The sequence below is a fragment of the Nyctereutes procyonoides genome, unplaced genomic scaffold, assembly GCF_905146905.1.
Source record: "Nyctereutes procyonoides isolate TBG_1078 unplaced genomic scaffold, NYPRO_anot_genome, whole genome shotgun sequence".
NCBI classification, from domain to species: Eukaryota; Metazoa; Chordata; class Mammalia; order Carnivora; family Canidae; genus Nyctereutes; species Nyctereutes procyonoides.
The window spans coordinates 80,147,339-80,175,202 of record NW_026575140.1 but is presented as its reverse complement, the minus strand read 5'-3'; the positions used below and the strand labels follow the sequence as shown (position 1 = coordinate 80,175,202).

Sequence of the window (27,864 nt, the reverse complement as noted above, 5' to 3'; positions counted from 1 at the left end):
TGGTGATCCTGGAGTACCTGGATCAAGTCCCGCATTGGGCTCCCCTTGAGCAGCCTGTTTCTCCTTCTGTCTGTGTCCCTGCCTCTCTTTCTGTGTCTCTCATGAATAAACAAAATCTTTAAAAAAAAAAAAAAAAAAACAGAAATTCACATAAAATAAAGTCAGGTATTAGTCAATGACCAAAACATGATCAGAGGCTCACAAAAACCTAACTCTGTATCTCCCCTAGGAACAATGGTTTAGTATTCACCAATTCAGTGTTTGTAGCAACTTTATATACTACTACAAATAACAAGAATTGACTGCATACCTCATTTTTAAAGTTATTTGTTATAGATAAAATCTGAAAATGATACATAGCAGAGACAGATGGTAGTTTTTTCTGGAATTTTGGGTTTTTTTTTAATTTGTGTTTACTTTTGCTACAATAAAAATGAAAACATTTTCTGCTTTCAAAAAAGTAAGGGAAACTGGACTTTCAGCACTGGGCAAGGAGTAAGCTCACTATGGGCCTGTCTGTCTCATTGATTTTAACTAAAGAGTCCAGGAAATGTGGCCTGCAGTCAAGTGGAGAGTGTAGGGGTGGGGTGTCCTGAAGAGGAATGAGCTAGAAAAGTGGATACCTTAACTCTGTGTATGAATTGGCTTAAAATCCCAAATCACGTCGGAGTTGCTCTTGCATTAAGATGGACCTAACAGAGTATAATGAAGGCTATGAAAATTGAACTAACATTCAAGCCACTGTTCAGAGAAGATGAGAGAGACCTTATAATATAAACTTAACCAGGTTGACTGCCTGCTAGGACAAACAAAACAAAAGGTGTAACATTCTTTAGAGGATTTCAAGAGAGGCCAGAGTCTCACAATATTCAAAATTGGACACAGAAGAAAGGATGGCAGGAGAATCCAGAATGTGGTCCAAAGACAGACAACTCTTCTTCTGAGATAGTAGGAATATGTAAGAATGCCAAAAAAGCAAATGGCTGAGGGAATCAGCACATGATGGCTTCTATTTTCTTCATGAAAGTCTGAGTATGAGGATGCAGCAAGAACTTTACAAGGTATCTAAGCTTTACAATCATTAGTGTGGGCCATAGGATAAGGAGCAGCACAGGGGACTAAGCAGTTGTGACTGTAAACCAGGTATGACTGTGATCTAAATCTATACTATTGACGTGTTTTTCCTGATAAGGCTGGGTTATTTTCAGGAGCCTAAAAAGGGAAAGTACTGACCCAGGAAATCAGGGCTTGTATGGTGGAAGAACAAGAAGAAGAGGTTCCAACCACCAAGGCAGCACCCTCAATCATAGTTAGGTACGCCTCTTCTGTGCTCAGTTAATGCCCTATGCATCCTCTACCATTAATTATGTTGCTTCATAATTATCTGCTTATGTATCAGTCCCTCTTCTGTAGACTTAAAAAAAAATCTGAGTTCTGAAATTTGAGTTCTATGGCTGATTTACAATTGTATCTTTGATATTTAGTGCCTAAACAATGGCTAACACCTAACAAGGTGTTGAATAAATGTCTGACTGATTAATTCATTCAAAACATATTTAGGAAGAGACTAACAGGTACCAGGCACCAGACTATCAGGTACTATACAGGCTGCTTATATACTGGTAAACACGTTAGGTGAGGTACCTCTCTTCATAAAGCTTATAGACCAGTGGAAAAACATGTTAAATAAATAAATTATTACAAATTGGTTTGTGCACTGAGAAGGAAAGAGAATGTAGGGATAGAGAAAAACAGAAGAGAGGAGACCTATTTTTGATAAGGTGGTCAGGACAATCTTTTCCAAGGACATAACATTTATGCTGAAATCTGAAGGATGAGAAGGGACTGGCTCTGTGAACTAAAAAACAGAAGGCTATCCAGGGAAAGGAAAAGACATATGCAACAGATTTGGCATACTCCAGGATATCTAAGTGACAATGTATGACAGCATACCTTCAGGCCAGCCTCATAAAGACAAGCTAAAAATGACAGAGAGCTACAGTTCAGTCCTGAAAACCTCAGCCCAAATCCTACTTTCTGTCTTGATGCTCCTTTTCTTCTGCTCTCTTAAAAGAGCCAAGAGGAAATGTCTCTTTAGCTCTTTTATATATCCTAACAACACTGGTTGCCTGAAGGCTCTGTTGTTAAAATAACATAAAATCATAAGATAGAAATTATCCAGACAGTGATAAATCCTAGTGGGAATAAACTAGACTTCAGTTAAGCCATGGAGGAATCTCAGAAGGCCACATTATTATAACATTTTCTTGAAAAACTGTAGATCTTAACTCAGTACATCAAAGCTTAGGCAATATAACCCTAATAAGCTCCAGGCTATACTCTGAACAGTTTATTTCTTGGTGATCCCATGTTATGCTCTACCAGTTTATAGATGGAGATCTAGGCCTGGCCATTGGGTGGAAGATCTTCCTGACCCCTCTCCCATAGAAACCACTCATTTCTTCCTCCCTCATGCCATAAAAGACAATGGCCATCAGAAATATACCTCTTACAAAAGAACATACATTTTCCAACAGACAGGAAGTGCTCCTGACAATATCCTAGGTTTCAGTGAAAGCACTAAAGTAATCTTAGGTCAGGGTAAATCTTACACACTATGACATAAAATAAGAAATCTGCTTTTTGCTCAGCCTTACCACTCCCAGCTCAGTAGGTGCCAACAATCCTGTCTAAATTCCATTACCCAGACAAAACATGAGAGACACCTAACTCTGGGAAATGAACAAGGGGTAGTGAAAGGGGAGGTGGGTGGGGGGTTGGGGTGACTGGGTGATGGGCACTGAGGAGGGCACTTGGCAGGATGAGCACTGGGTGTTATATGCTGTATGTTGGCAAATTTAACTTTTTAAAAAAATTTTTAAAAACACACACAAATAAATAAATAAATAAATTCCATTACCCATACCCTACCTGTCTTCTGCTGGAAGCCTCTCTCTGGTTCTTGGGTGGCAGATGCTGATGGTCATCCAGACGCAAATCCTCTTGCCATCTTTCAGATGTCCCAACAGATGGCTGCTGCCTGAAGCATAAGCTCTAAAAAAATACAAAAGCAGTCACCAAGGTGTGAGCAGTGACATAATGCTAGTAAAAATACTGTAGGCTGCAGTGACAGCCCTGACATACTCTATACAGGTCTATTAGAATAGTCTGATACATCAGGGCATAAAAAAAGACTTTACACTCCTTGCCACTATTAGGGATCTTAGCTGTATCCACAAAGCAATCATAAGTTTCTTCATTTCTAAAACAAGGATAATCATAGTGTCTATCTCCCCAGATATTGTGAGAATGAGAAATGAGACAATGAATACAAAGTTCTCGAACTATTTTGGTTATAGAAAGTGCCTAATGAACGCAAGCTGTTATTCATATTATTAACAGTATTAACAAGAGATAACACTAACAGTTGTAGCACTGTTGTTAAAAGCAAGCCCAGATTAAACTCCAAATAATTTACTTTCTGCTATTTACTGTTTACTACACTCTGATCTACCTGCTGTCCAGCAGAACCTGGATCACGGGTATCACGTAAAACATATTCATGAGGCTCCAGAATTAACTCCTTTCTCCATCTCTCCTCTGTCATATTATGTAAGGCCTGGCCATAGTTCTTGTGCTAAAAGACAACATAAACATTGAATAACAATTGTTGAAGCAGGAGCATCATGCCAGGGCAATGGTAAGAGCTTCAATGAAGAGGCCTCAAGGCGTTTCAACAGGTCAGAATGGTATGATACATCACAGAACTAGAGAACAGGATAGCTTTGCTCACTATTTACTGGCCTTAACACTGAACCCTTAAGTAGTTACTATATTTCCCTGTTAAACTTGAGCCAAAACCTAAGCAATTTATTCTGGGGTACTTATTCCTCACTATACTCTGCTCTACTTATTCCCCAAGAGAGGCAAGAACTTAAACACTGGGTGAAACATACTGGTGGTACTCCAGAAGCCAGTCTTCTTTCAATCTCCCATTTCTCAAAAGATGAGGGTTGCTTGATATACTTGCTCTAGGAACAACAAAATACAAAACTGTCTAAGCAGAAATGATTAGTGACAACTCCAAAATACTACTATAGGAGGGTAACATAACAGAGTTGGCGTGCATGTGTGCTTGCATGTGTTAATACAAAATCCCCAAATATAAAGCAAAGTAGGAAAGAAAATAGTATAGTGAATCCCAAGATACACATACCCCAACTTCAATAATTAGTAACACTTTTTTCCATCTGTCTCTTTTCCCAATTTTTCCTGGACTATTTTAAAGCAAATCCCAGATTATTCTGGTACTTTTTTTTTTCTTTTGCATCGGGTAACTTTTATTCAATAGTATGTTTGGAAGAAGTAAGGCAGCAAAGTAGTATTTTTATCATGTTGCTAGCATTTTCCCAAGGTACAGCCAGGAAACAAGCTTATGTCATTTCCACAAGGATCCTATGAAATGTCCCCAATAATTCCATACACGAACACTAAAGGTGGTAGAGTTGAGGCAGTTCTGAGGTGATCAACAGCTTGTTTTATCCTTCCTCATAACTGGTTTGCAAACTCCATATCTGGTTTTGGTGTATCGCTTCAGTTGGCCAAGATTAGAAGCCCTTCAGTATTCATAAGACTAAATGCAGAAAGCCAAATATGCTCCAGGATGTGAGTTTATGCAGAACGATTTGCTGTTAACCAATCAGTATTACACAAACCCTGCCTCTTGGTCAACCCAAAGGACAGATATATGCTTTCCCACCTGGACAGACTTTAGGTTCTGGCACATTTTGAAATAACTGAAGATGTTCTGCTCTTAGCCTCACTCTGGCAGCTCTAATTCTATGTAGCCTACATGTAAACTAGTTGATAAGCTCCAACCCGAATCTTAAGTACTTTCACCTCCATTACTCTTTTATGAAGGAGACAGTGTTCCCCCTGTATTCTGCTCTACCTCTTCTCTAGAGGAGGCTCAGTCCTGGGTTTTAGGTTTAGCACACTGCTGATACTCCAGAGGCAATTCATCACTTATTCCCTCTGCTCTCATAAAAGATGGCATTTGCTTGAGAAACAAGTTCTAAAGGAATAAAAATAGAAACCAAACTGTCTGACCAGGGCAACATACTAACCAGGATACTGTAGGTCTCAATGACAACTCCAGGGAAATGGTACCAGGTGAGATATTCCAAGATATTTAACTTGAACAAGGATATAATGTTTTTATTTTATGCTATTTTTTAAGGATGTAACACTTTTAGCCCAACTCTGTAGACCTGAATTTTTACTCCTAAGCCATGTACAGAATAGTCTTAACAAACTCCCCATATGTTTCGTAATTTAAGATTTGCCACATCTTCCTACACTGTTCGTGTGGGGACAGTGGGTTTGTGGTAATATTGTGGGCTCCAGCAGAAGTTGTAGCATAATCTTAGTAAGCTAAAATAGTCTGATTCCACAAGAGAATACGAATGTGATTTATCAACCTTCTGAATGACAGAACTGATCTGACTGGTATAGGTCATCAGACCAGGGTCTTTGCACCTGTCCCTACACTTTACGTTACCTATTACCGAGAATATGTACGATCCAGTTACTTTATTTCGTGTTTATTTCCTTTTTATTCTGCTTTACCTGATCTCTGATGAAGGTCTGGTCCTGGAGCTTGGGAGGCAGATACTGATGACCTGCCACAGAAAAGCCTTCCCTCTCTTCCTCACTTGACATATCAGAGTATGACTCCTTGAAGCGTACTTTCTGAAAGAAAACAAAAACACAGACTGTAAATTGTCCAGTAGCAATAATACGATAGTAATAGTGCTATAGGCTTTATTGAGAGCCTTACAGTAATTTTTTTTAACTCGAGATAATGTGAAATATGGAATAAAACCGAAAGCCATACTTTTTGTCATTTCCAAAGTCTAGCTGAGAACAACCTTTGCAAGTTCCCAACTAAACCCTGAACAATTCAGTTCCTGCTGGTCTCTCTCCTTTTTCTGTTCTACCTTGTCCATGATGGAGGCCTGATCTTGACGCCTGTGTTGAAGGTCCTGATGGACAGCCAGAGGAAATGCCTCTCTCCCTCTTGGGCCTAACAAAATTGATGCTCCCTGCTTCAAACCTGCTTTCTAAAGAAAGAACAAACACAAGATATCAATTGTTCAGTTAAGAAAGACAGGTTAACCAGTAATACTTGAGGCTGCAGTGAGAATTCTGGCATTAACTGAGGTCAGAATATAACTGAACATGATATAAAAAAAAACACTAGACTCTTTTTCACATAAGCCCATAATTTACTTCCTGCTGATCCCTTGGTTCTTATTTTTGGCCTAGTTGATCTCTGGTGGAGGGCTGGCCTTGGAACCTGAATAGTAAAAAATACTGCCCCACACTTGTGGGCCACTCCTTTTTCCATCTTTCAGCTGTCAAAGCAGATAATGGCTGCCAGAAATATTTTTCTAATAAAGGTCAAAAAAAAAAAAAAAGTAAATGGCCAGGGGTAATGTGCTACTGATAATACTTTAACAATTAATAAGAACCCTAGACTTCTGAGAAATTAATGAGGAAACTATTTTTCCCAACTATGACTCCAAATCAGCTGTAATTTAGTGCTTGCAAACCCCACTCCAAAATTTAAGTAGCTATTTCTTTTTGTTTTATCTCCTTTCCACTCTATTTTACCTGATCCCTGGGTAGAAAATGCTGGTCTTTGGGTAATAAATCCTGGTCCTGAAATATGGATTCAATATTCTGGTCTTTAGGTAGAAAATCCTGGTCTTTAGGTAGGAAGTCCTGGTCCCGACATCTGGGTAGAATATTCTGGTCCTTAGGTAGAAAATCCCGGTCTTTAAGTAGAAAGTCCTGGTCCTGACATCTGGGTAGAATATTCTGGTCTTTGGGAAGAACAGACTGTTCTTTGGGTAGCAAATCCTGGACTTTGGACATAATACTCTCATCTTCTAGTTCAATATTCTGGGCTTCTGGCAAAATACCCTGAGTTTCTATCTTAACAGCCTGGACTTTAGGCTCAATGGCCTGGGCCTCGGGCTCAACAGCTTGGTTTTCTGGATCAATAGGCTGGATACTGAGCCTTGGTTCAACACTCTCAGCTTCTAGCTCAACATTCTGGACTCCTGTCAAATCACTCTGGGTTTCCAGCAGATCACCTTGGGCTTCTGCAAGATAATCCTGGGCTTCCGGCAGAATATCCTGAAGGTCCTGAAGATCCAATTGCTTTTGCTCTTCCTCTTTCATCACAGCAAATAATGGATTTTTGAACTGTACTTTCTAAAAGTGAACATAAACACCAGATATAGAAAGCCAGGTAGTAGCCATACTATAGGTTCTCCATAAGATTACTAAAATAATCTCAAAGAGATATGGTAGTCAGGGGCACCTGGGTGGCTCAGTCGGTTAAGTGTCTACCTTCAGCTCAAGTCACGATCCCAGGTTCCTAGGATTGTGCCCCACATTGGGCTCCCTGCTCAGTGGGGAGTCTGCTTCTCCCTCTCTCTCTGCCCCTCCCCTTGCTTGTGCTTTCTCTCTCACTCTTGTGCTCATTCTCTCAAATAGATAAATAAAATCTAAAAAAAAATATGATAGTCAAACAAATTACTAAAATAAAATGGGAAAATACAATCTTTGCTTGACTTAACAGAACCTAAATCTATAATCCGAAACCAGTACAACAATATGGCATCCCTAGTCTAAATCACACTTAGTTTAATTTCTATTATACTATCTCCTTTCACTCTGCTTTACCTGTACTCTGCTGAAAGGTTTCTCCCTGTTTTCAGAAAGGAGATCCTGCTGCTGTCCCCAAAACAAATTTTCTCTCTCTCTCTTATCTACCGTAGTAGATGAAGATTCCTCAGAGTCAGGTTCCTACAAACACACAATCAACAACAGTAAAAAAGTATCTATTATAGGTAGAAACAATGTGATTACAATAAAATCTTAGGCTTCAGCACACTATTAGGATAATTTGGTAGGTCAATATAATCAAGTATTATAAAAACAGGACATTACAAAAGAAGCATTAAGACTATATAATGAAAACTATAAAACACAGTTGAAAGAAATTTAAAAAGATCTAAATAAATGGAAAGGCATCCCATGTTTATGGGTCTCAGAAGATAATACTAAGACATCAAAAAACCCTCAGTCAACTGTTTTTCAACAAGAGTGCCAAGAAAATCCAACAGAGAAAGAAGTTTTCCAACAAATGGTACTGCGACAAGAGGATATCCACATGCAAAAGAATTAAAATACTTCCTCAGTACCGCATACAAAAATTCACTCAAAATAGGTTTTAGACCTTAGTTTAAGGACTAAAATTATAAGTTTTAGAAGGACACATAGTAGAAAATATTGATGACTTTGGATTAAGCAATGGTTTATTAGATACTAGATCAAAAGCACAAGCAACAAAAGAAAAATAGGTAAGTTGAACTACACCAAAATCAAAAATTTTTCACAAATGATAGCATTAAGAAAGTGAAATGACAACCTACAGAATGGAAGAAAATATTGCAAATCATCTATCTGATAAGACATGTATCCAAAATATATAAAGAACCCTTATAACTCAGTAAAAATCAAATAACCCAATTAAAAAATCAGCACCACATATGAATAGACATTTTCTCCCTAAGAGACATGTAAATGGGCAATAAGCATGTGAAAAGATACTCAAGATCATAAGTCATCAGGGAAACACAAATCAAAAATACAGTGAGAGGGCAGCCCCGGTGGCCCAGCGGTTTAGCGCCGCCTTCAGCCGAGGGCATGATCCTAGAGACCCAGGATCGAGTCCCACATCGGGCTCCCTGCATGGAGCCTGCTTCTCCCTCTGCCTGTGTCTCTGCCTCTCTTTCTGTGTTTCTCATGAATAAATAAATACAATCTTTAAGAAAAAAAAATACAGTGAGATATCACTTCACATCAGTAGGACAGTTATAATAAAAAATATGGACAATAATAAGTATTGGAGAGGATGTGAAGAAATCAGAGCCCACATATATTGCTGATGGGAAACAGCCTGGCAGTTCCTCAAAATACTAACCATAGTTAGCCTATGACCCCAAAATTCTATTACTAAAGAAATGAATATTCACACAAAAACATGTACACAGCTGTTTGTAGCAGTTATTCATAAAAGCCAAGCCATCAACTGATGGATGGATATACCAAATGTGATATAGCCATACAAGGAACATTATTCAGCAATAAAAAGGAATGAAGTACTGATACATTCGACAACATAAAACATTATGCAAAGTGAAAGAAGCCAGTCACAAATGACCATTATATGATTTATTATATATATTATTAATGAAATAATTAATGGAGACGAGGGAAGTGTCCAGGCAAAATGTCTCAAATATATATTATATGTTACATGTTTCCATTTAGAGGAAATGTTTAGAATAAGCAAATCTATAGAGATAGAAAGTAGATGAGTAGTTGCTTAGGACTAGGAGTAGGGAAAGGAGGGTATGGGAAGTGATAGCTAATGGGGATAGGGTTTCTTTTAGAGGTGAAGAAATTGTTCTAAATTAGATTATGTGGACAGTTGTATAAACCTGTGAATATACCAAAAAAATCACTGAAATGTATTACTTTAAATGAATGAATTGTGTGATATATGAATTATATCTCAAAACTTAGGAAACAACCAATACTAGACATTAGAATCTTAACCCTTAGCAGTGCCTGGGTGGCTCAGTCAGTTAAGCATCTGCCTCCAGCTCAAGTCATGATCCCTGGGTCCTGGGATTGAGCCCTGCACTGGGGATCCCTGCACAGTGAGGAGTCTGCTTCTCCCTCTCTGTCCCTGCTCCTGATCTCGCTCTCTTGCACATGTTCTCTCTCTCAAATAAATAAAATCATAAAAAAAAAAAACAATCTTAACCCTTAAACCCAAACTTAATTAGCTGTAGATGGCTCTAACAAGCCATTATCTTTCCCCTCTATTATTTACATTTCCTTTCCTGATTTTCTATAAATTTCTGGTAATACAAAGTAGTTAAAAGACCAAAGATCTTGATGGACCTAAAGGTCAACTGTCCTCTTGTTCCTATATTTATTTTGAGGGGTGATGGCTTACTACAAAGTGCTTTCTGGAAAAAAAAAATTAATACAAATATAAATGGTCTAGAGAAAGTAATACGCTCATGATACTAAGTTGAGTTTTTAGGAAGATCTGGAATGATTTTAGCAGATTATAGTGGTTGAATAAAGAATAAAGAAAAACAAATAGTGAGGTCTACTTCAGATTTACAAACAAATCACTCACAGATCAAACATGGAGAAAAATAGACTGGTAAGAGAATATATTAACTTTATAAATGACAATTTATCCCTATCCCCACCAGTGACAATTTTAGGAGGCTTATGATTTTGTCTTGGTGACCTAACAGTATGCAAGCAACTGTATCTTCTATTTGTATCTCTAAATCTGGAATAACAATAACAACCAGACAGATTCTAAGGTCAGTAAAAATAAGTCTAACAAGGAAATGAAACCAGAGTTCAACCAGGTTATTGATTGTGTCCTTTCTGACTGGCAGATTTCCACTTCACACAACTGAGGGGCTAGAAAACTATTCAGATTTAAGGGAAAGACCACATACATGATATAAGAAATAAGATCATTCTCATTTCTATGGAATAGATTTGTTTCCAATGTGTTAGCTGAAAAATACACATGCATTCTTTGGAAGCTGCAGTGAGTCTGAATTGATCATCACCATCATCATAATGAACTACATTTAAATGGCATCTTTGTCATACAAAACTGGTTTAAACAGGATGTTATCTTAGACTTAATCCTTTTCCCTTCTACTGAATGATTATTTCAGTCAGACCTGTAAACAGTACTTTTTCTGGAAAAACATCAACTGAAAGGTTTGAAAATGTTCCACACAATATAAAATAGGAGTGTCTAGGATCTGATAACCCTTTTTTTTCTGGTTTACTAGAATGTGTCCAATCACTTCATCTAACCATACTCTGGAGTCAGTCCAATGGCACAAAATGTAGTCGCCAAATCCACAGGTATGAAAATTGTAAAAAAAAAAAAAACAAAAAAAAAAAAAAACAAAAAAAAACCTAAGCCATTTAGAAGAATTTAGGTACAAAAGAAACTCTATCTTGAGAATCAAAACAAGGCAATGCTAGAAAAAGGTAACCATACTAAATGCATCTAGGATGAAATGCCATATGTGATATACACCCATGCCCGCTTGTTTTTTATATTTAACTATAAATGTCTTAATTATCACTGAAGAGGGAAGCATTATAGGTTAGTATTCTACAAACTGCAAACATATAAGAGACAAATGTTTCTGATGGTTCTGTTGAGACACGTAAGGAAAAAAACTATATATATAACTATATATGTACATATTTAGGAAGCAAAACTAAGAAAGAAGTAAATAAGAGACAGAGGTGATGGATGGCCAAAAAAAAAAAAGAGTAAAAAGGATGAAATGGTCCATTTTACTAGATGTTGTCTATCAAAACTTGAAATTAATGCCAAAATGAGTAACCACGGGAAAATACATGAGTTTGGGGGTGCCTGGGTAGCTCAGGCAGTTAGGCGTCTGCCATCTGCCTTCGGCTTGAGTCATGATCTCAGGATCCTGGGACTGAGCCCCATATTGGCTCCCTACTCTGTGCTTCTCCCTCTCCTTCTGCCTCTCCCTCCCCCTCACCCCCCACATTCTGCTTGTGCTCTTTCTCTCTCAAATAAATAAAATCTTTAAAAAAAAAAAAAAGAGGGATCCCTGGGTGGCGCAGCGGTTTGGCGCCTGCCTTTGGCCCAGGGCGCGATCCTGGAGACCCGGGATCGAATCCCATGTCGGGCTCCCGGTGCATGGAGCCTGCTTCTCCCTCTGCCTGTGTCTCTGCCTCTCTCTCTCTCTCTGTATGACTATCATAAATAAATAATAAAAAAAAAAAAAAATTTAAAAAAAAAAAAAAAAAGAAAATACAGGAGTTTGTTTTTAGCATCCAAATTTGTGAACACTAAAATAAACAGGCACAGAACAATGGCATTTTACAAGGATAGCCTTAAATATCCTTTTAAGTCTAGTTCCACATTTAGGTTCCAATTATTCATTCTAACCTTGTATTTTGAATTAGCACTAACAAGAAATAATCAGTATTAACCTCTGGGTCCATTTCTTTCCAGGCTTTCATCTCTGCACATAGCATCACTCCCTATCTCTTTATTTAGCTTTATTTTTTTTATAGCATTTATCACTTGAAATTATATTCTACATTTATTTGCTTATTATTTGCTTCCCTACTAGCACAGAAGCTCCTTGAGCGATCTTTGTCTATCTTTTCTCCATTCTAAAAGTCCTGCTTCTAGAACAATGCCTGGCAACTATAGACATTCCATAAATATTGGCTGAATAAAGTTTTTTCAGTTGAGAATATATTGTATATAATCTTGTATCCTACTTTTTTCACTTAACTTTGTACCACAGACACTTTCCCTTGTTTTCATATATACTCTGAAAGCATGATAATTTTTAAAATGGCTATACATAGATACACTGTAATTTTTTAACCATTCCCTACTATTTGGATATTTTAGGTTATTTCCATTGATTTTTACAGTTCTCAATACTGTCAAGATATAAATAAATCTTTATCTGTACTTTTTAAAACAATTTATTAGAAATGAATTTACCTCTTGAGGGGGAAAGGTTTTCCTTCTACCATCTGGGAACATTGATGCATTTTTTTTATTCACAGTCTTAAAGGATGCCAGCCGGTGACGGGCCTGTTTCATGGTTTGACTAAGCTGCCAGGCAAAGGCAAGAAAGAGCAAACAAAAACAGGCTAAAGTTTTAATACCAAATTCACCAAGTGTTCCAACAGGAAAACAGGAAAACCTATTATTAAAAAAAGCCAGACCTAAGACAAGAGGATTATCTGCAAAGGAGACTTTGTCTGCTGATAGTATTTTTACAACATGATTTTCATTACTCTAAAATACTGTATTTCATAACTTGATTTAAGTTCTGTTATTCAAATTTTTTTAACAACATACGCTTTGTATTAAGAGTATACACAAAAATATCAGAACCTTTATCAGGATAAAAAGTCTGAATTAATAAACTTAGAAATGATTGAGCAGATACATTCCTTACCTTCCATTCATGCTCTCAATAAGGAGTTATTTCTTCAACTAGTCCTTGCATGCCTAATCACTTTTGTCACTCCTTGCCAGAAGACTCCATTCCCAGTCCCTCTAAATTCTTTTTTCCTATTTACAAGAATCCCTTCTTCACCCCTAACTGGAAGACTGTAGCTCTTAAGTCTTTTTTCAAATCCCCCTTCTTCCAGAAAGCCTAAGTTAATTCAGAACACAAATTCAAACATCTCAACCCATTTGTTTCAAGTACTCCAAGTAACAGCTGATAATAAGTATTAATATTAAATACACTGACTTTGTGTTCATTCCTTCTATCTAGTAATTTTAGTAAGCACCTATTTTGATTTCTTTTTCAGAGAATCATAGCCTACCTATTTTTCACAAATCTGCACAAAATGTTCCCTTAAAGAAAATACAGAAATGAACAAAGTATGATTTTTTTTCTTAGGCTGAGCTCTATATCATGTGGAAGAAAAGCATATCCCTACTATACTATTCAGTAAAATTATGGCAAAACCAGGACCAGTTCTAACCCATCCAGTAAAAGTTTAATGATATCAATTCTCCCTTGAAGGCAAATCATAACCATGATTTACAACTATAAATAATAAACACCTTGATTTTTACTAATAGTGAGCTAGGGATAAAAACACTCTCACTACCAGTGCAGTTTACTTACAGTGTATCACCTCTGTTTCATTCTTGCTTCTAAAGGTCTACATCTCCAGTCAGAAAAATCAGCTTGAAACATTACTCTTTATTCTGCTAAAAGGAGGACCTCTAAATTGGGTTAGCAGAGTGGCTAAAGGGGTCCAGACAGAGATAATATTATTGCAAAAAGAGATACATGTACAGCTGAGGTTATGGAAAATACAGAGCCACACATATGTCTGGTCTTACTCATTACCAAGTATGGTAAATGTTATTGCTTGCACAATGTGACCAAGGATTCAAAATACCCATTGTAACAGATCTGAAATAAGGATACATAATCTTCTTCTCCCATCAACTCCAAACCTCTATTAGAGTCACAGATTGATTTTAGTCCCTTAAACAAAATATTTCAACTGGTCCAACGGCTGAAATATACATTATAGTTTTTCCATTTCTCTATCATTACCATAACCCTTCATCAAACCTCAACCTAAAGACCCTTTCAAAGACCAGCCATGAGGACTGTAATAGGCTGAATAATAATATACACTCAAAGACATCAGGTCCTAATCCCTGAAACCTGTAAATGCTACTTTATAGGGAAAAAAGGCCTTTGCAGATATCAAGCCTTTAGAGATATTATCTTGAGATAATTTTAGATTATCCACATTGGCCCTAAATGCCATCCCAACTGTCCTTATGAGAGAAAAAAAGAGAGGAAGATTTGGCATACAGAAGAGGAGGTGATGTAAAGATGGAAGCAGGGATTGGTATGATATAGCCAAAAGCAAAGAAATGCCAACAGACACCAAAAACTAAAGAGTCAACGATCAAATTTTCTCCTAGAATTTGTGGAAGGGGCCCTGCTGACACCTTGATTTCAGCTCAGTGAAACTGATTTTGTGAGGCACCTGGGTGACTCAGTAGTTGAGTCTCCCACTTTGCCTAGAACTGCCCAGCTTTAGCACTGGAGGTCTCAGATCATCAGAGAAGGGAAGGTGTGTCACCCTATGAGAACAACTGAATCAACGGTTAGTGATTAAGTAATAGTGTGAAGATCAAAGATCCTATGCTGTGTGATCACCAGAGATACCTCAGATTCAGAAAAAGTATCCAGCCACAGACTCCTTAAAAGAGGTTAGATTTGTGTGTTTTGTGTATTTCTGATTCTGCCTTTATTATTCCACACATATTCTTTTTTTTTTTCTCCGTCATTCAGCTTTAAGTGCTGGTTTTTGGTTCCCCAAGAGCTGCATGAGTGGTAGTCATGCAGGTAGTCCCCTGACTGGGGACTGGGGGTCCACACATATTCTTAAAATAAAAGGAATTCCTGCAGTCAAAGAGCCTAATTCAAACAATAGTTTGCCAATGATAGATTACAGAAAACTTAACAGGTTATTTCATATTGCTTAAACCTTTCTTAACTGCCAAAATGAATTGTTATTTCCAGGGTTGAAAAAGCTGGAAAACGTGCATTATAGAGAGAAAAAAAGTAAAAAACAAGATAATAAAAGATTCAGTGAGAAACAAATAAAAAGCTGATTTTATTTATTTATTCATGAGACATACACAAGAGAAGCAGAGACATAGGCAGAGGGAGAAGCAGGCTCCATGCAAGGAGCCTGACATGAGACCCAATCCCGGGACTCCAGGATCACACACTGAGCTAAACCGCTGAGCTAGGGATCCCCCCCCCCATGGATCCCCCCATTGAAACAACACTTATAGTAATTTCAAGAGTTCTAAAAATGAAATAGTCTAAGAAGTATTCAGTTGCTCAGCAGTGGCAATGTTCTAACAGAAAACTAGATGGCCATTTATATAAGAGAGGTTATAAAAAGAACTCCTTAAAGAAAGAAAGGTTAGACTAGATAATGTCTTTAGTTTTACAACATTTAATTAAAAATGTGAGTAAATTCAAACATACTGGAAACTTCAAACATACAGAGAAGTAGAAGCTATAATACACACATGGATCAACTAGTGTGTGTGTGTTTGTGTGTGTGTGTGTGTGTGTGTGTGTGTGTGTGTATCTCAACCAGTTTTAACATTATCAATTCCTGGGCAATCTTGTTTTATCTATAATGCCCTACTTCACCTCACCCTTATGTTATTTTGAAGTATATGCCAGATGTCAAGTCATTTCATCCTTAAGTATTTCAATATATCAGATGAACATTTAAAACCCTCCAACACCAGGATTCTATGTTTCTATCACTCTGCACACAAGAAAATTGAAAAGTCCACGAACATTCAGAAAGTGAACTGCATTCATCATTGACTCAACCACTTCCAGATAAACCAAGGGGGTTAGTGCTTGAACAATATCTCACTGTCTAGTTCTTAGTGACATCTAGTGGATAAAAACTGCAACAGAAATTGCAAAATTAAAAAGGATCTATTGTCATGGTGTTGTATGAGCAAAAGTTTATAGGCTTAAAGTAGTTTAGTTCACTGAACATTCTTCAGTAGTTCTTTCTTTCTTTCTTTCTTTCTTTCTTTCTTTCTTCTTCTTCTTCTTTCTCTCTCTTCTTTCTTTCTTTCTTTCTTTCTTTCTTTCTTTCTTTCTTTCTTTCTTTCTTATTTCTTAAGATTTTATTTATTTATTCATGAGAGACACGCAGAGAGAGAGAGAGGCATAGACACAGGCAGAGGGAGAAGCAGGCTCCATGCAGGGAGTCCAATGTGGGACTTGATCCCGGGACTCCAGGATCATGCCCTGGGCGGAAGGTGGCACTAAACTGCTGAGCGACCCAGGTTGCTCATCTAGTTCATCTTTTAAAGAAAAAAAAGCAGGGTGTAAAAACTTTTTAGGGATGCCTAGGTGATTCAGCAGTTGAGCATCTGTCAGCTTCTGGCTCAGGGAGTGATCCCAGTCTGGGATCGAATCCTGCATCAGGCTCCCTGCAAGGAGCCTGCTTCTCCCTCTGCCTATATCTCTGCCTCTCTCTCTGTATCTCTCAGGAATAAATAAAATCCTTAAAAAAACTTTTAAAAAATTTTGTGACATTTCAGGCTTTTCATAACTTGATTTCCTTCTACCTATCTAACCTCATTTTCTATTATTCTCTCCTCTGTAAACTATCAATTAGAATGGTTCCATCACTTATTCCCAAATATACCAAGCTCATTACATATACTCTGTTCCTCCTATCTCAAAATTCTTTTGAATATAACCAGTCAATTTACCTTATCATTTCAAAATATACAGATCAATTCCACATCTTCCAGGAACTCTCCCACGAATGTTTCCTTGGATTTAAAAATTTTTGAAATCCAATAGCACAACTTTACCATCAAATAGAGCAAATGTCTCTATATTAATATCTAATAGTTTGGGATCTGTTAGCTTTATATCTCTACTTGGAAATATAAACCCATAAAGGGTCCTATTTCACATTTCACTGGTATCCGTATAATGTTTAACAAACACAGGATATTCAAAGATCTGTGAACTGATGTATTCTATTCATGTACTGTACAGATGAAGTAAAATCCACACTACAGTGAGGTTACAGCTAGAAGCACCATGAAGGCAACAGCTGTGTCTGTCTTCATCAATGTTCTATCCCTTATACTTTATGCAGTATCTAGCTCAATAAATACTTGCTCAAGAAATTGTTCATAATCTTAAAAAGGAAAATAAAAATGATTTATAAAATGATTACTACAAACCAAGCAATGGCAGGAAAAAGTCATAGTCATAGTTTGGGGCAAAGAGAAAAAAATTGTTTTAAGTATCTCAATATAACATGTACTTATATAAAGCTTTTCCTATTGATACTAACAACACAATTAGATTTGCTTCATACTTATGACCGATCATGTAAGCAGTTGCAAAACTTTTATTTTCACATAATCATTTTTTTTTCTTTAAAGATTTATTTATTTTAGAGAGAAAGAGAGAGAGTAAACCAAAGAAGGGGAAGGGATAGAGGGAGAGAATCTTCAAGCAGATTCCCCAGAGCACAGAGCTCCACACAGGGTGTGATCCCACGATCAGTGAGATCATGACTTGAGCCAAAACCAAAAATTAGACTCTCAATCAATTGAGCCACCCAGGCACTACCACTACTTCTACATTTTTGCTCTTCTCTCACTATTCCTAGAAATACATTTTAAATAAGATGAAGTATAATTCCCAGAGCAGAGTTGAAGAATATGGTATCAACTGGACAAAAAAGCTCATGTACACTAAGGAGAATTGAATGTATGGGCCAAATGATTTGAGTGGATAAACCTACTCATGGTAGTTAATTTCATTCATCCATCCATCCATCTATCCATCTATTTATTTATTTATATTTAAATTCAATTTGCCAACATATAGTACATTAGTTTCAGATGTAGTTTTCAATAATTCATCATTTATGCAAATTTTTAAATAACAGATATGTAAGGAGCACCTGGGTGGTTCAGACAGTTAAGTGTCCAACTCTTAGTTTCAGCTCAGGTTACAATCTCAGGGTCATGAGATCAAGCTCCACATCAGCTCTGCACCAGGCTCCAAGCTCAGCACAGAGTCAGCTTGAGATTCTCTCTCCCTCTTTCCCTTTGTCCTCCTCCCAGCTCTTTCTCTAAAACAAAAAAATAAATCTTTGATAAATTAATAAATAACATGTAAAATCAATTTCTAGATAGGTTACTTTTTAAAAAAATTCTGATTATGTTGAGGATTTATTATTACTTGACCTATAGATTTATTATGATAATCAGATTAAAAGGAAAGACAAAAATGAGACAAAATTGATGAATGAAAAAAAATGATGATATGCCATATGTACTGTACTTTTTTGCAACAGAGGTTAGAAATCAGTTCTGTCCATATGCTACAAACAGAATAATTTACCCATAACAAAATTACAGTATAATTGGGGGGGGGGGATCTTTGATCTTTGACCTAAAGCTCTTTCTCATAAGGTTTGACTCTAACACTTTGGCACCTTCCTTTAGATGATTCTAAACTGTCTTACCAAAAATAAATAAATTAAAAATATGTATAAAAAAATAAACATCATTTCACTATTCACCACTTTACAAAGGTAATTAAAAGTGAAATTGAATGTGATACCTCCTAATTGCTACTTCATACCTTAGATATAAGTAAAAAAAAATCAGAGACATAAAATGAGTATATACTTACCGCCTGGGCTTGTTGTTGGAATAATTCATTCTGATTCTCTCTATCATCTATTCCATCTCCAAGCATCTGGGAAGGAGGTAACCTAGCACTTCCAATAGCAGCATTCAAGTTGTTTGAAAAAACACTTGTTTTTTTAGGAATTAAATGTGCTGGATCTGAAGACTGCATGGCTATAGAGCCTTCTTTTTCTGCCTACACAAAGGAAGAATGAGATTCTTCTAGTGAGATTCTACTCCAAGCCAGCACAATCAAATAATGCCCATAAGCAGCCCCAAAGATTTTAAATCAGAGTCAGGGTAGAAAGAAGAAAGCTTCAGCAAGCAAAGAAACTACCATTTGCCAGGTACTTAGTATGTGCTAATAACTTAAATATCTAATTCTCATAATGCTATGAGACAACTATCATGGCCCCATTTTATAGATGAAGAAACTACAATCCATGCAGCAAAGCCAAAATTCAAACCCAATCCAAAATTCTGACATTGTTTTTAACTATTTGGTGAAAGCAAAAAAAAAAAAAAAAATTGTGAGTCAGAATAACACAGAAACACAAGTTTCTCTACATACAAATCTACTGCCCTCCCTAGCAATTATACAAAGCATAGAATCAAAGAAAGTGATTCTGTTACTGCCTAATAGCTTATCTCATAACACACAGTTTCAATTCGATCGTTACTCAGGTTCACTTTTGAACTTACTGCTTCATAAGATCTCTGAAGCTGTTGCTTTTTTCTCAGCCGGATTTGCTGATTTACTCGGTGTTTGACTTGTCTCTGAAAATGCTTCAGAGCTTCTTGTTTTTTTCTTAGCTGCTCCTTTAGTTCTTCTTCAATCATATATGCTGAAGTCTTAAAAGATGAAAGATAGAAAACAAATGTAAATGTCAGCAGTTTTTGCCCATTGGGGCACTCAAATCAAATCTTAATTTTTCATTGAACTGACAACTAAAGTTGTCTTCATTAATTCTCAATGAACCAATTCAAACCTATCTTATATCACACATTTTCTAAAATGAGTAAAATAGTCCAAATCCAGTAGATTGTTCATCACTCACTAAATATGTCCTATTGTAAAATAGTTTCACGCTCAGATTTATGCTCCATTTTTAACCTAGCATACCCTTCCTATCATCTCCATCTAGTAAAGTAAAGGCCTATTCACTCTTTAAGATCATCTAATAATACCCAACCACCTAGGACCTTCCACAATCCATTCTTCTTCTGAGCTCTCCCATGCTGTAGTATCTCTCACTCTTATTAATGTTAATTGAGAGCAAAACTTCTTAACTCCCCCACTAGATTAGGTAGGTATACTCTGAAGGCAGGAAATGTATTTAATTCTCCTTTGTTGCCTCTACAGTATATAACAGAGAGCCTTGAATATAAAGGTACTCAATATTTATGTAATGCTCAATCACAAAACATAGTCAAAACAATCCAGAAATTTTATCCCATTTGAGTCCCTGATCACTACTCCCTTCCTCTGAGTGCCCTGAATAACAACCATGTACAACATAATTAAAAGCAGTTACCATTACTAAAGATCTGTTACAAGACAAACACTTTTAACTACATTATATCACTGAATCCTGGAAACTACCTCCAATAGAAAGCATTCTCTGTCCTATATTAAAGAAGAGGAAACTGGGGCTCAGAAAGATTCATCTTCAGTAGTAGCCCGAGATCCTAATGCTGGCAAGTAATAGAGCTAGAAGTTTCTGACTCCAATACGTATGCCCTATACTGTACTGTTTTTCTCTTGACTATGTTTCTCTTTCAAAAAGAATCTTCAAATTAAATAAATCATACTCCTATTGAGTCCTTCTTCTGACACAGTGATTCCTTTTTTTTTTTTTGACACAGTGATTCCAAATTCTAGTTTAGAAGGTGTTCAAATATATCACAAGTCATTAACTCTCAAAATCAAATGAACTTAAATTCCAATTAAAATTAAATTATTTTCTAATTAAATTATTTAATTTCCTTAGAAATTAAATTTTCTAAGGAATCTACCTCATATTTTACACAAGGATATATCTAGGAGTGTATAAAACAAATATCAAAGAACAATTATAGGTAAAATAATTCCAAAGGAAAGATACAGGTAGTAAAGCCTGAACAACTGACCGAAAGTAACTCAAGTCCCAGAAGATTAAAGCCATCCTGCCTCTTTTACTTTCATTATCTGTCAGCTCCCTCTTTTAACCCCATGCTGAGATTATCAAACATCTTACTGAAGTATATGACTGATTCCAAACTGTGAATCTCAACTGTAAACCAAAGATAAGAGTATACCACATTTTAGAAACATATTTTTCTTAGCAAACACCATTGTATAAGGCCACCAAAACCCAAGAACATTGTCCCATGTTTGGAATGATAGGAGATTCCCAGAGTCAAATAAATTTGAGGAATACTGAGTTAAGCAAAAATACATACTGTTTCAATTGTACAACTAACTCCTCATAGACCTTTTGAATCCTAAGGACTATCCAAGGGGACAATACAGGAAAGTGTTTCTCACAACCAAAGGACATTTTTGCCTAATTCACATATGATAGAACTGATACTTAGATTTTGCAGTAGTCTCCAAAGATGATCTCCCCTTCTCCCCACAGTGTACCAAACCTCCCAGTATTTATGCTCTTGTGAAGTCATCTCCCATACTGACTGTAGTCGGGCTCTGAATAGGCAACAGAATGAGGAAGAATTGGCTCCATGACTTATCCAGCAAGGTCATAAAGCAACTTCCACCTATAGCTCTTAGAGGGCTCATCCTTGGGGAAACCAGCCACCAAGTAAGAATTCTACCCTTAGACACCATGCTGAGGAAGCCCAAGCTAGCCAAGTAGAGAGACCATGTGGAAAAAGAAAGTATCCAGCAAGCCCCTAGCCATTCTAGTCATCCTAGCCCAAGTGCCAGGTATGTGAATAAGAAAGCCATCTTGGACATTACAGCCCAGTAGACGCCAAATGAAGAAGAGCCAAGAAAACCAACAGCCAGAACCCAGTAAGCTTGTCCCAGACATCTCCAGCTACTTTAGCTGTCCCAAGTGAGGTTTCAGATGCAATGCTGCAGACAACTGCTTGAAATCCTGACACACAGTATCTTTTGCTTTATGCCACTAGGATCCAGGTTTGTTACACAAACAGATAAAATATAAAATAATGCAATAGGGATCCCTGGGTGGCGCAGCGGTTTGGCGCCTGCCTTTAGCCCAGGGCGCGATCCTGGAGACCCGGGATCGAATCCCACATCGGGCTCCCGGTGCATGGAGCCTGCTTCTCCCTCTGCCTGTGTCTCTGCCTCTCTCTCTCTCTCTCTCTATCATAAATAAATAAAAATTAAAAAAAAAAAATTTAAAAAAAATAAAATAATGCAATAGCCATAAAATGCTGATAGAACTGCAGTGTCTTTTGATGCTAATTTACTTAATGGAAGGGGAGGTCTGAAACTATAGTACTTTTAGGAATCTTGATGGCTCTGAAACGGGACAAAATTATTAGGAGTTTCCCTTTAGAATAACCATGTTAGGTCTACCATGCTCTAGAAGTAACTATTCAGCATTTATTCTGAGCTGACTAGAGCCGCATCTGTTAATAAGAGTTGATTCCCAAGACAGCATGTGCTAAATCGGTAGAGTTCTATGAGATGCTTGATCAAACTGCCTTTGACTGGTACTGATCAGAATTTTTTAAATGCGGGAAAAGAGACATGTTTATATTTTTTTCCAAGACTAATATTTTGAGTTAATATTTGGGAACATGAGATTCAATTGTCTAACATAAAAAAGGAAGATTTTGGTGGTTTTTAGGCATTTTGCTACTACATGATCAAGGTGTCATAATTTGAGCAATGAAAAAGAAGTGCCACTAACTTAAATATCAAAATATCTTTGAAAAAAAAAAAAAAAGGGATCCCTGGGTGGCTCAGCGGTTTGGCGCCTGCCTTTGGCCCAGGGCGCGATCCTGGAGACCCGGGATCGAATCCCACGTCAGGCTCCTGGTGCATGGAGCCTGCTTCTCCCTCTGCCTGTGTCTCTGCCTCTCTCTCTCTCTCTGTATGACTATCTTAAATAAAAAAAAAAAAAAAATCTTTGTACCAAATCTTATCGATTCTTCTGCCTTATTTCTTATCTTTACTCCTCTTCATTCCTACTTCAACCTCCCTTTTTTAGGGCTTTCCCTCTTTATTCCTTACCATTAAATAAGTCTCGAAGCCATACTTCATGGCTAAATTGTTATAATTACATCCTAATTTGTCTCCCAGGAGCCAATCTATCCCTTAAAGACTTACTATATGACAGGATAGGAATGAACAAAAAATAAAGGTCCCTTTCCTTTTGGAACTTATAGTTAAACATTCTCTGGGCACCTCGGTGGCTCAGTGGTTGAGGGTCTGCCTTTGGCTCAGGTCGTGATCCTGGGGTCCTGGGATCGAGTCCCACATCGGGGACCTTGCAGGGAGCCTGCTTCTCCCTCTGCTTGTGTCTCTGCCTCTCTCTCTGTGTCTCTCTCATGAATAAGCAAATAATATCTTTAAAAAAACAAAAACAAAACTTTCTCAGAATAATCCCAGTCAGAATTAATCTGTTCTTCCCTTATTCTCTTACTGCGTCTGGGTCTTATTGATTCTACACACTTACCGTAACTTTAAGAATCAACTAATGTAAAAAAAAAAAAAAAGAAAGAAAAGAAAAGAATCCATTAATGTTACTTACACAAAGTGTGGCAACCGTCATCCCTACTGCCTTGGAGGGCGTCTGCAAGATACAGCCAGTGCCTACGTCTTGTGCATAGCAAGCAGTCTAGACTTTGTGAATTAGTTTTGGCAGACACCTGTGCGTTCTGCAATCCTAATTCAGGAACATACTCATTGTACAACAGAAGAGAAAGGACTGTTCATGTTTATCTAAGCACCGATTAGAGAGGGCTAATATGGGGGGGTGGCGGGGGAGGCCCCACTACACCTGCATCGAACTGACACTCACATACGCGGGGACTTCCGAACTATGTGGCGAGGCCGCTTCCACCCAGGCCCCAACCGGCATTACAGCCTGGTTCCTCTCGGCCAGCACCGCCAGCACGTCCTTGCTCTTCAGGGGGTTTAGGGCCAGGGGCATCCTTGTGGCGTGGCGAGGCTTCTGGAGGGGGGCCATACTTCCCGGCATCTGCGACTCCTGGGCAAGCAGAAAGGAAACGCTCAAAACCCTCCGAGGACGGCGTGGAAAGCTCCACCCCGCCCCCCGCCCCAAGCCTGCAGCGGAGGCGCCAGGAAAGCAGAGAAGCCTCCGAGAGGCGGCGGTGGAAGAACAATCCCGGAGAAGGAAGGAAGGAAGGACGGGAAAGAGGAGTAGGAAGAAATTAAAAGGGAGAGTGTAAAGCCTGCCTCCGGGAAGGAATGGCGATCGGAGCGGAGAGAACCTAGAGCGGCCCACGGGTGGCCCCGCCCGGAGAGGGAGGACGGGCCGCAGCAGCCCGAGGGAACGGGGCCGGGAACCTGAGTCTGAGGCAGGGCCCAAATAACCGGTGTCCCGCTACGGGGGGAAGCGCGCCACCGGACACTACGGTAACCGCCTCCAGCAAACCGCCACTTTCGGGAGGGCCGCCCGGTCCCGCCCCGCCCCGCCCTACCGGGGGGGGCCTTGTAGCCTCCCCTTCCGGTCTTGAGTCCCCGCCCCGGGGCTGGGAAAGCGTGCGGGGCGGGACTCCGGGCTCCGCAAGGACGTCACTTCCGCTTGGTGGCCGACTGAAGGGGCGGGGCCTGTGAAGGCGCGGGAGACTGGGCGGGAACGAGTGGGCTCGCGGGGCTGCTGGGTAACGGGGCCCGGGGCGTGGCCGGCTGCAGGTGCCTTTGTGGTCCTGGCGCCGGGACCAGCCCGAAAATCCCTCTGGAGAGGGTTGGGGGGAGCTGAGGAGCGCAGGCCGGGAGGGGCGGGGGTCCCGGTGGAGGGAAGCAGGAGAAAAGGTTGGGAAAGGGTGGCCCTGGCCGGGCGTCCTGGAGGAACGAGCTAACCGTGGATGCTGCGGCTCCTGGGGACACCTCGTTCCCTTTACGAGACTGTTTACTAGTTTCTTGAATTCGAATATCGCAGCATCGTGAGAGGTCACCCTCTCTGCTCCAAGCTCTATTGGGATTCTGGGGACACCTCATTATCCCTGTGAAATACCCATGCATTCATTCACCCAGCCCTTGTTAGTGGAATTTGCAGTCTAACGAGAAGAAGTAACCAAATAAACACATGAATAAGTAAATGTGTCTTGGTGCTGATGAACATCGTTGATGTAAGCAAAAAAATCATGTAAAAAAATGTAATCATGTAAAAAATGTAATGTAATCATGTAAAAAAAATGATGTAAGCAAAGAAAGAAGATAGCGTTGTGGGCGTTTTTCTGTGTTTATTGAGCACCCAAGAAAAGCGTGATCTATGATAGCAAGAAAAGAAGTGTGGGGAGAGGCAATGAATGTGTAGATAGGATGACTAGAGAAGATTTCATTGAAGTACTTTAAAAAAATAAAAAAAATATTTTATTTGTTTGAGGGAGAGTGCCCAAGCTGGGGGGAGGAGCGGAGGGAGAAGCAGACACCCCGCTGAGCAGGAAGCCCCCAGCTCAGTCCCAGGACCCTGAGATCATGACCTGAGCCAAAGGCAGTGGCTTAACCAACTGAGCCACCCAGGCGCCCCCACTGAGGTCCCTTTGAGCAAAGGCTCCAAGGCAAACTCCCATGGTACAATGGAACAAGCTACTGTCACCTTCAAAGGAGAGTTAAGGGTTCCAGGTAGCGAGAACAGCAAGCACAATCGCTCCAAAGTAGCTGAGAAACAGCAAGGAGGCTGGTGTGACTGGTGGAGTGAGAGAAGGAGAGTATTGGGGTAGGCAGTGGAAAGTTAGGGGGTGGGCAATCATATAAAGCATTGCAAGCCATGGAAAGGCATTGAGATGGGGAACCACTGGAGGGTTTTGAGCAAAGGAACGCCATAATGTGACTTAAATTGTTAAAAAATCACTGTGGATGCTGTATTGAGAATAGACTGCATGAGGCAGGAGTATAAATAAGTAGTAGGCCAAGTAAGAGACTATTTATTACAATAATTCCAATAGGAGATTACGATGTCTTGGATCAGAGAAGTAGTGGTAAAGATGGTGAGAAGTCGTTGGATTCTGGAAATATTTGGAAAGCAGGACTTTCAGGACCTGTTGAAAGTTGGATATGGAGTGTGTATGTGTGTGTGTATGTGTGTGTGTGTGTGTGGAGAGAGAGAGAGAGGAGTCCAGAAAAATTCTAGCGATTTTGTTCTGAGCAATTGAGAGGATGAAGTCGCTATTGCCATTTCCTGAGATGGGGAAAATGGTGGATAGAATAAGTTTGGGAGGAAGATCAGGAATTCAGTTTGAGACAGATTTTGTTTTTCGAATTGACATCCAAGAACATAATATGATAAAAGTATCTGCAGAGAGTTCTGGTCTAGAAATAAGAGTTTGGGAGTTGTTAGGTTATAGGCTTAAAGCCAGGAGATGAAATTAAATCAAGCGACTGAATTATAGACAGATAAGAAAAGAGGCCCAAGGACTGAGCTGTGGGGAATTCCAACAGTAAAGAGGCTGAGAAGGAGGAAGGATCAGCTAGTAAGCTAAGGGAAAAAACGAGGAATGTGTGATAGCTTGAGAGCCAAGTCAAGGAAATGTTTCATCGAAGAGAAGAGACCATTCATGTTAAATCCTGCTGATAGCTCAAATTGGATAAGGACTAAGAATTGGCTTATTGGGTTAACAAAGTGGTCATTGATGACTTTTAAAAGAGCAGTGTTTTTGAAGTAGTTGGAAAGTGAAAGCCTGATGGGTGCACTTAAGAAAGAGGGGAGGAGGAATTGGAGACAGAAATTTTAGGCAGCCTTTCCAGTGAGTTTTGTTGTGAAGGGACATAGGGAAATGGGTAGCTGAAAAGAAAGATAGGATCACAGGATGATTCTTTTCTTTAAGAACGCAGCACATGTTTTTGGTTGTTGGGAATTATCCAGTAGACAGGAGAAAACTGACAATGCAAGAGGGAGATGGGAGACCGTTTGCATCTATGAACTTAAGTGGACCAGAAGGAAAGGGATCTAGTGAACAAGGGGAAGGATTGGCCTCAGATAGCAGGAAGAAAGGTTCATTATAACAATACCAGTGAAGTAGACTATACACTGGTAATTGGGTATTATAGTGGTGGCAACTTGTAGAAGTTCTCTTCCGACTGCTTCATTTTCTCTATAAAATTGTATTGTAGCCAGCCTACAAGATGGCCTCTCATGGTCTCCTGGTCTTCACACCCTGTGTAGTCCCCTTTTACTTTGTACCAGTGTTGGTCTGTGTAATCAATAGAATATGGCAGAAGTAATGGTATATGCCATCAGAGATTAGGTTGTAAAAGATGCTGCGTTCTCTCTCTGTCATTTTTCTTGCTCTTGCTCTCACTATCACTCAGATCACTTGCTCTGAGGCCATTTATGTCACAAGTAGCCCTATCAAAAGGCCCACATGACTGAGTACTGAAAACTTCTGCCAACAGCCCTTTGAATGATCTTGAAAGTAGGTCCTCCAGCCCCAGTCAAATCTTCAGAAACTGTTGTCTTGGCCAACAGCTAGACTGCAACCTCATAAGAGACCCTGAGCCAGACTCCGCACCCAGCAACTATGTGGGATAATGTTTGTTTTTCTAACATACTAAATTCGGGGATAATTCATTACACAGAAAAATGATAACTAATACAAGTAGGAATCAATTAATAATATAGAGGAAGAGACGTTCAGGTCTGAGGAAGGAAGATAAGGTACAAAAAAATAGTTGTCTGGAAGAGTAAGGACCCATATGAGATTCATGACTGTGAATTTCAACTGAGACTAGTCAGCATGGTTGAGCA

General features: G+C 38.9%; 1 protein-coding gene across 7 annotated transcripts in view; it reads right to left on the bottom strand.

Moving 5' to 3' along the window:
- The window catches only part of CCDC15 (coiled-coil domain containing 15), a 79,957-nt gene extending 55,393 nt beyond the window's left edge, over positions 1-24,564 (bottom strand). For 3 of the 7 annotated variants that reach the window (XM_055305774.1, XM_055305776.1, XM_055305780.1), the window contains exons 1-12: positions 24,351-24,563; positions 23,953-24,141; positions 19,661-19,810; positions 18,963-19,154; positions 12,698-12,811; positions 7,756-7,878; positions 6,676-7,281; positions 6,000-6,122; positions 5,629-5,751; positions 3,957-4,031; positions 3,515-3,637; positions 2,932-3,054 (exon numbers count right to left, since the gene is read on the bottom strand). In XM_055305774.1, coding sequence (XP_055161749.1) covers positions 2,932-3,054; positions 3,515-3,637; positions 3,957-4,031; positions 5,629-5,751; positions 6,000-6,122; positions 6,676-7,281; positions 7,756-7,878; positions 12,698-12,811; positions 18,963-19,154; positions 19,661-19,810; positions 23,953-24,132 — 1,932 coding nt within the window. In that variant the 5' untranslated portion in view covers positions 24,133-24,141; positions 24,351-24,563. Of the gene's footprint in view, positions 1-2,931; positions 3,055-3,514; positions 3,638-3,956; positions 4,032-5,628; positions 5,752-5,999; positions 6,123-6,675; positions 7,282-7,755; positions 7,879-12,697; positions 12,812-18,962; positions 19,155-19,660; positions 19,811-23,682; positions 24,142-24,350 lie in introns of those variants that run through there. The other 4 variants (XM_055305775.1, XM_055305777.1, XM_055305778.1 and 1 more) reach the window with 4 other exon arrangements.
- Between the last annotated feature and the right edge of the window lie 3,300 nt (positions 24,565-27,864).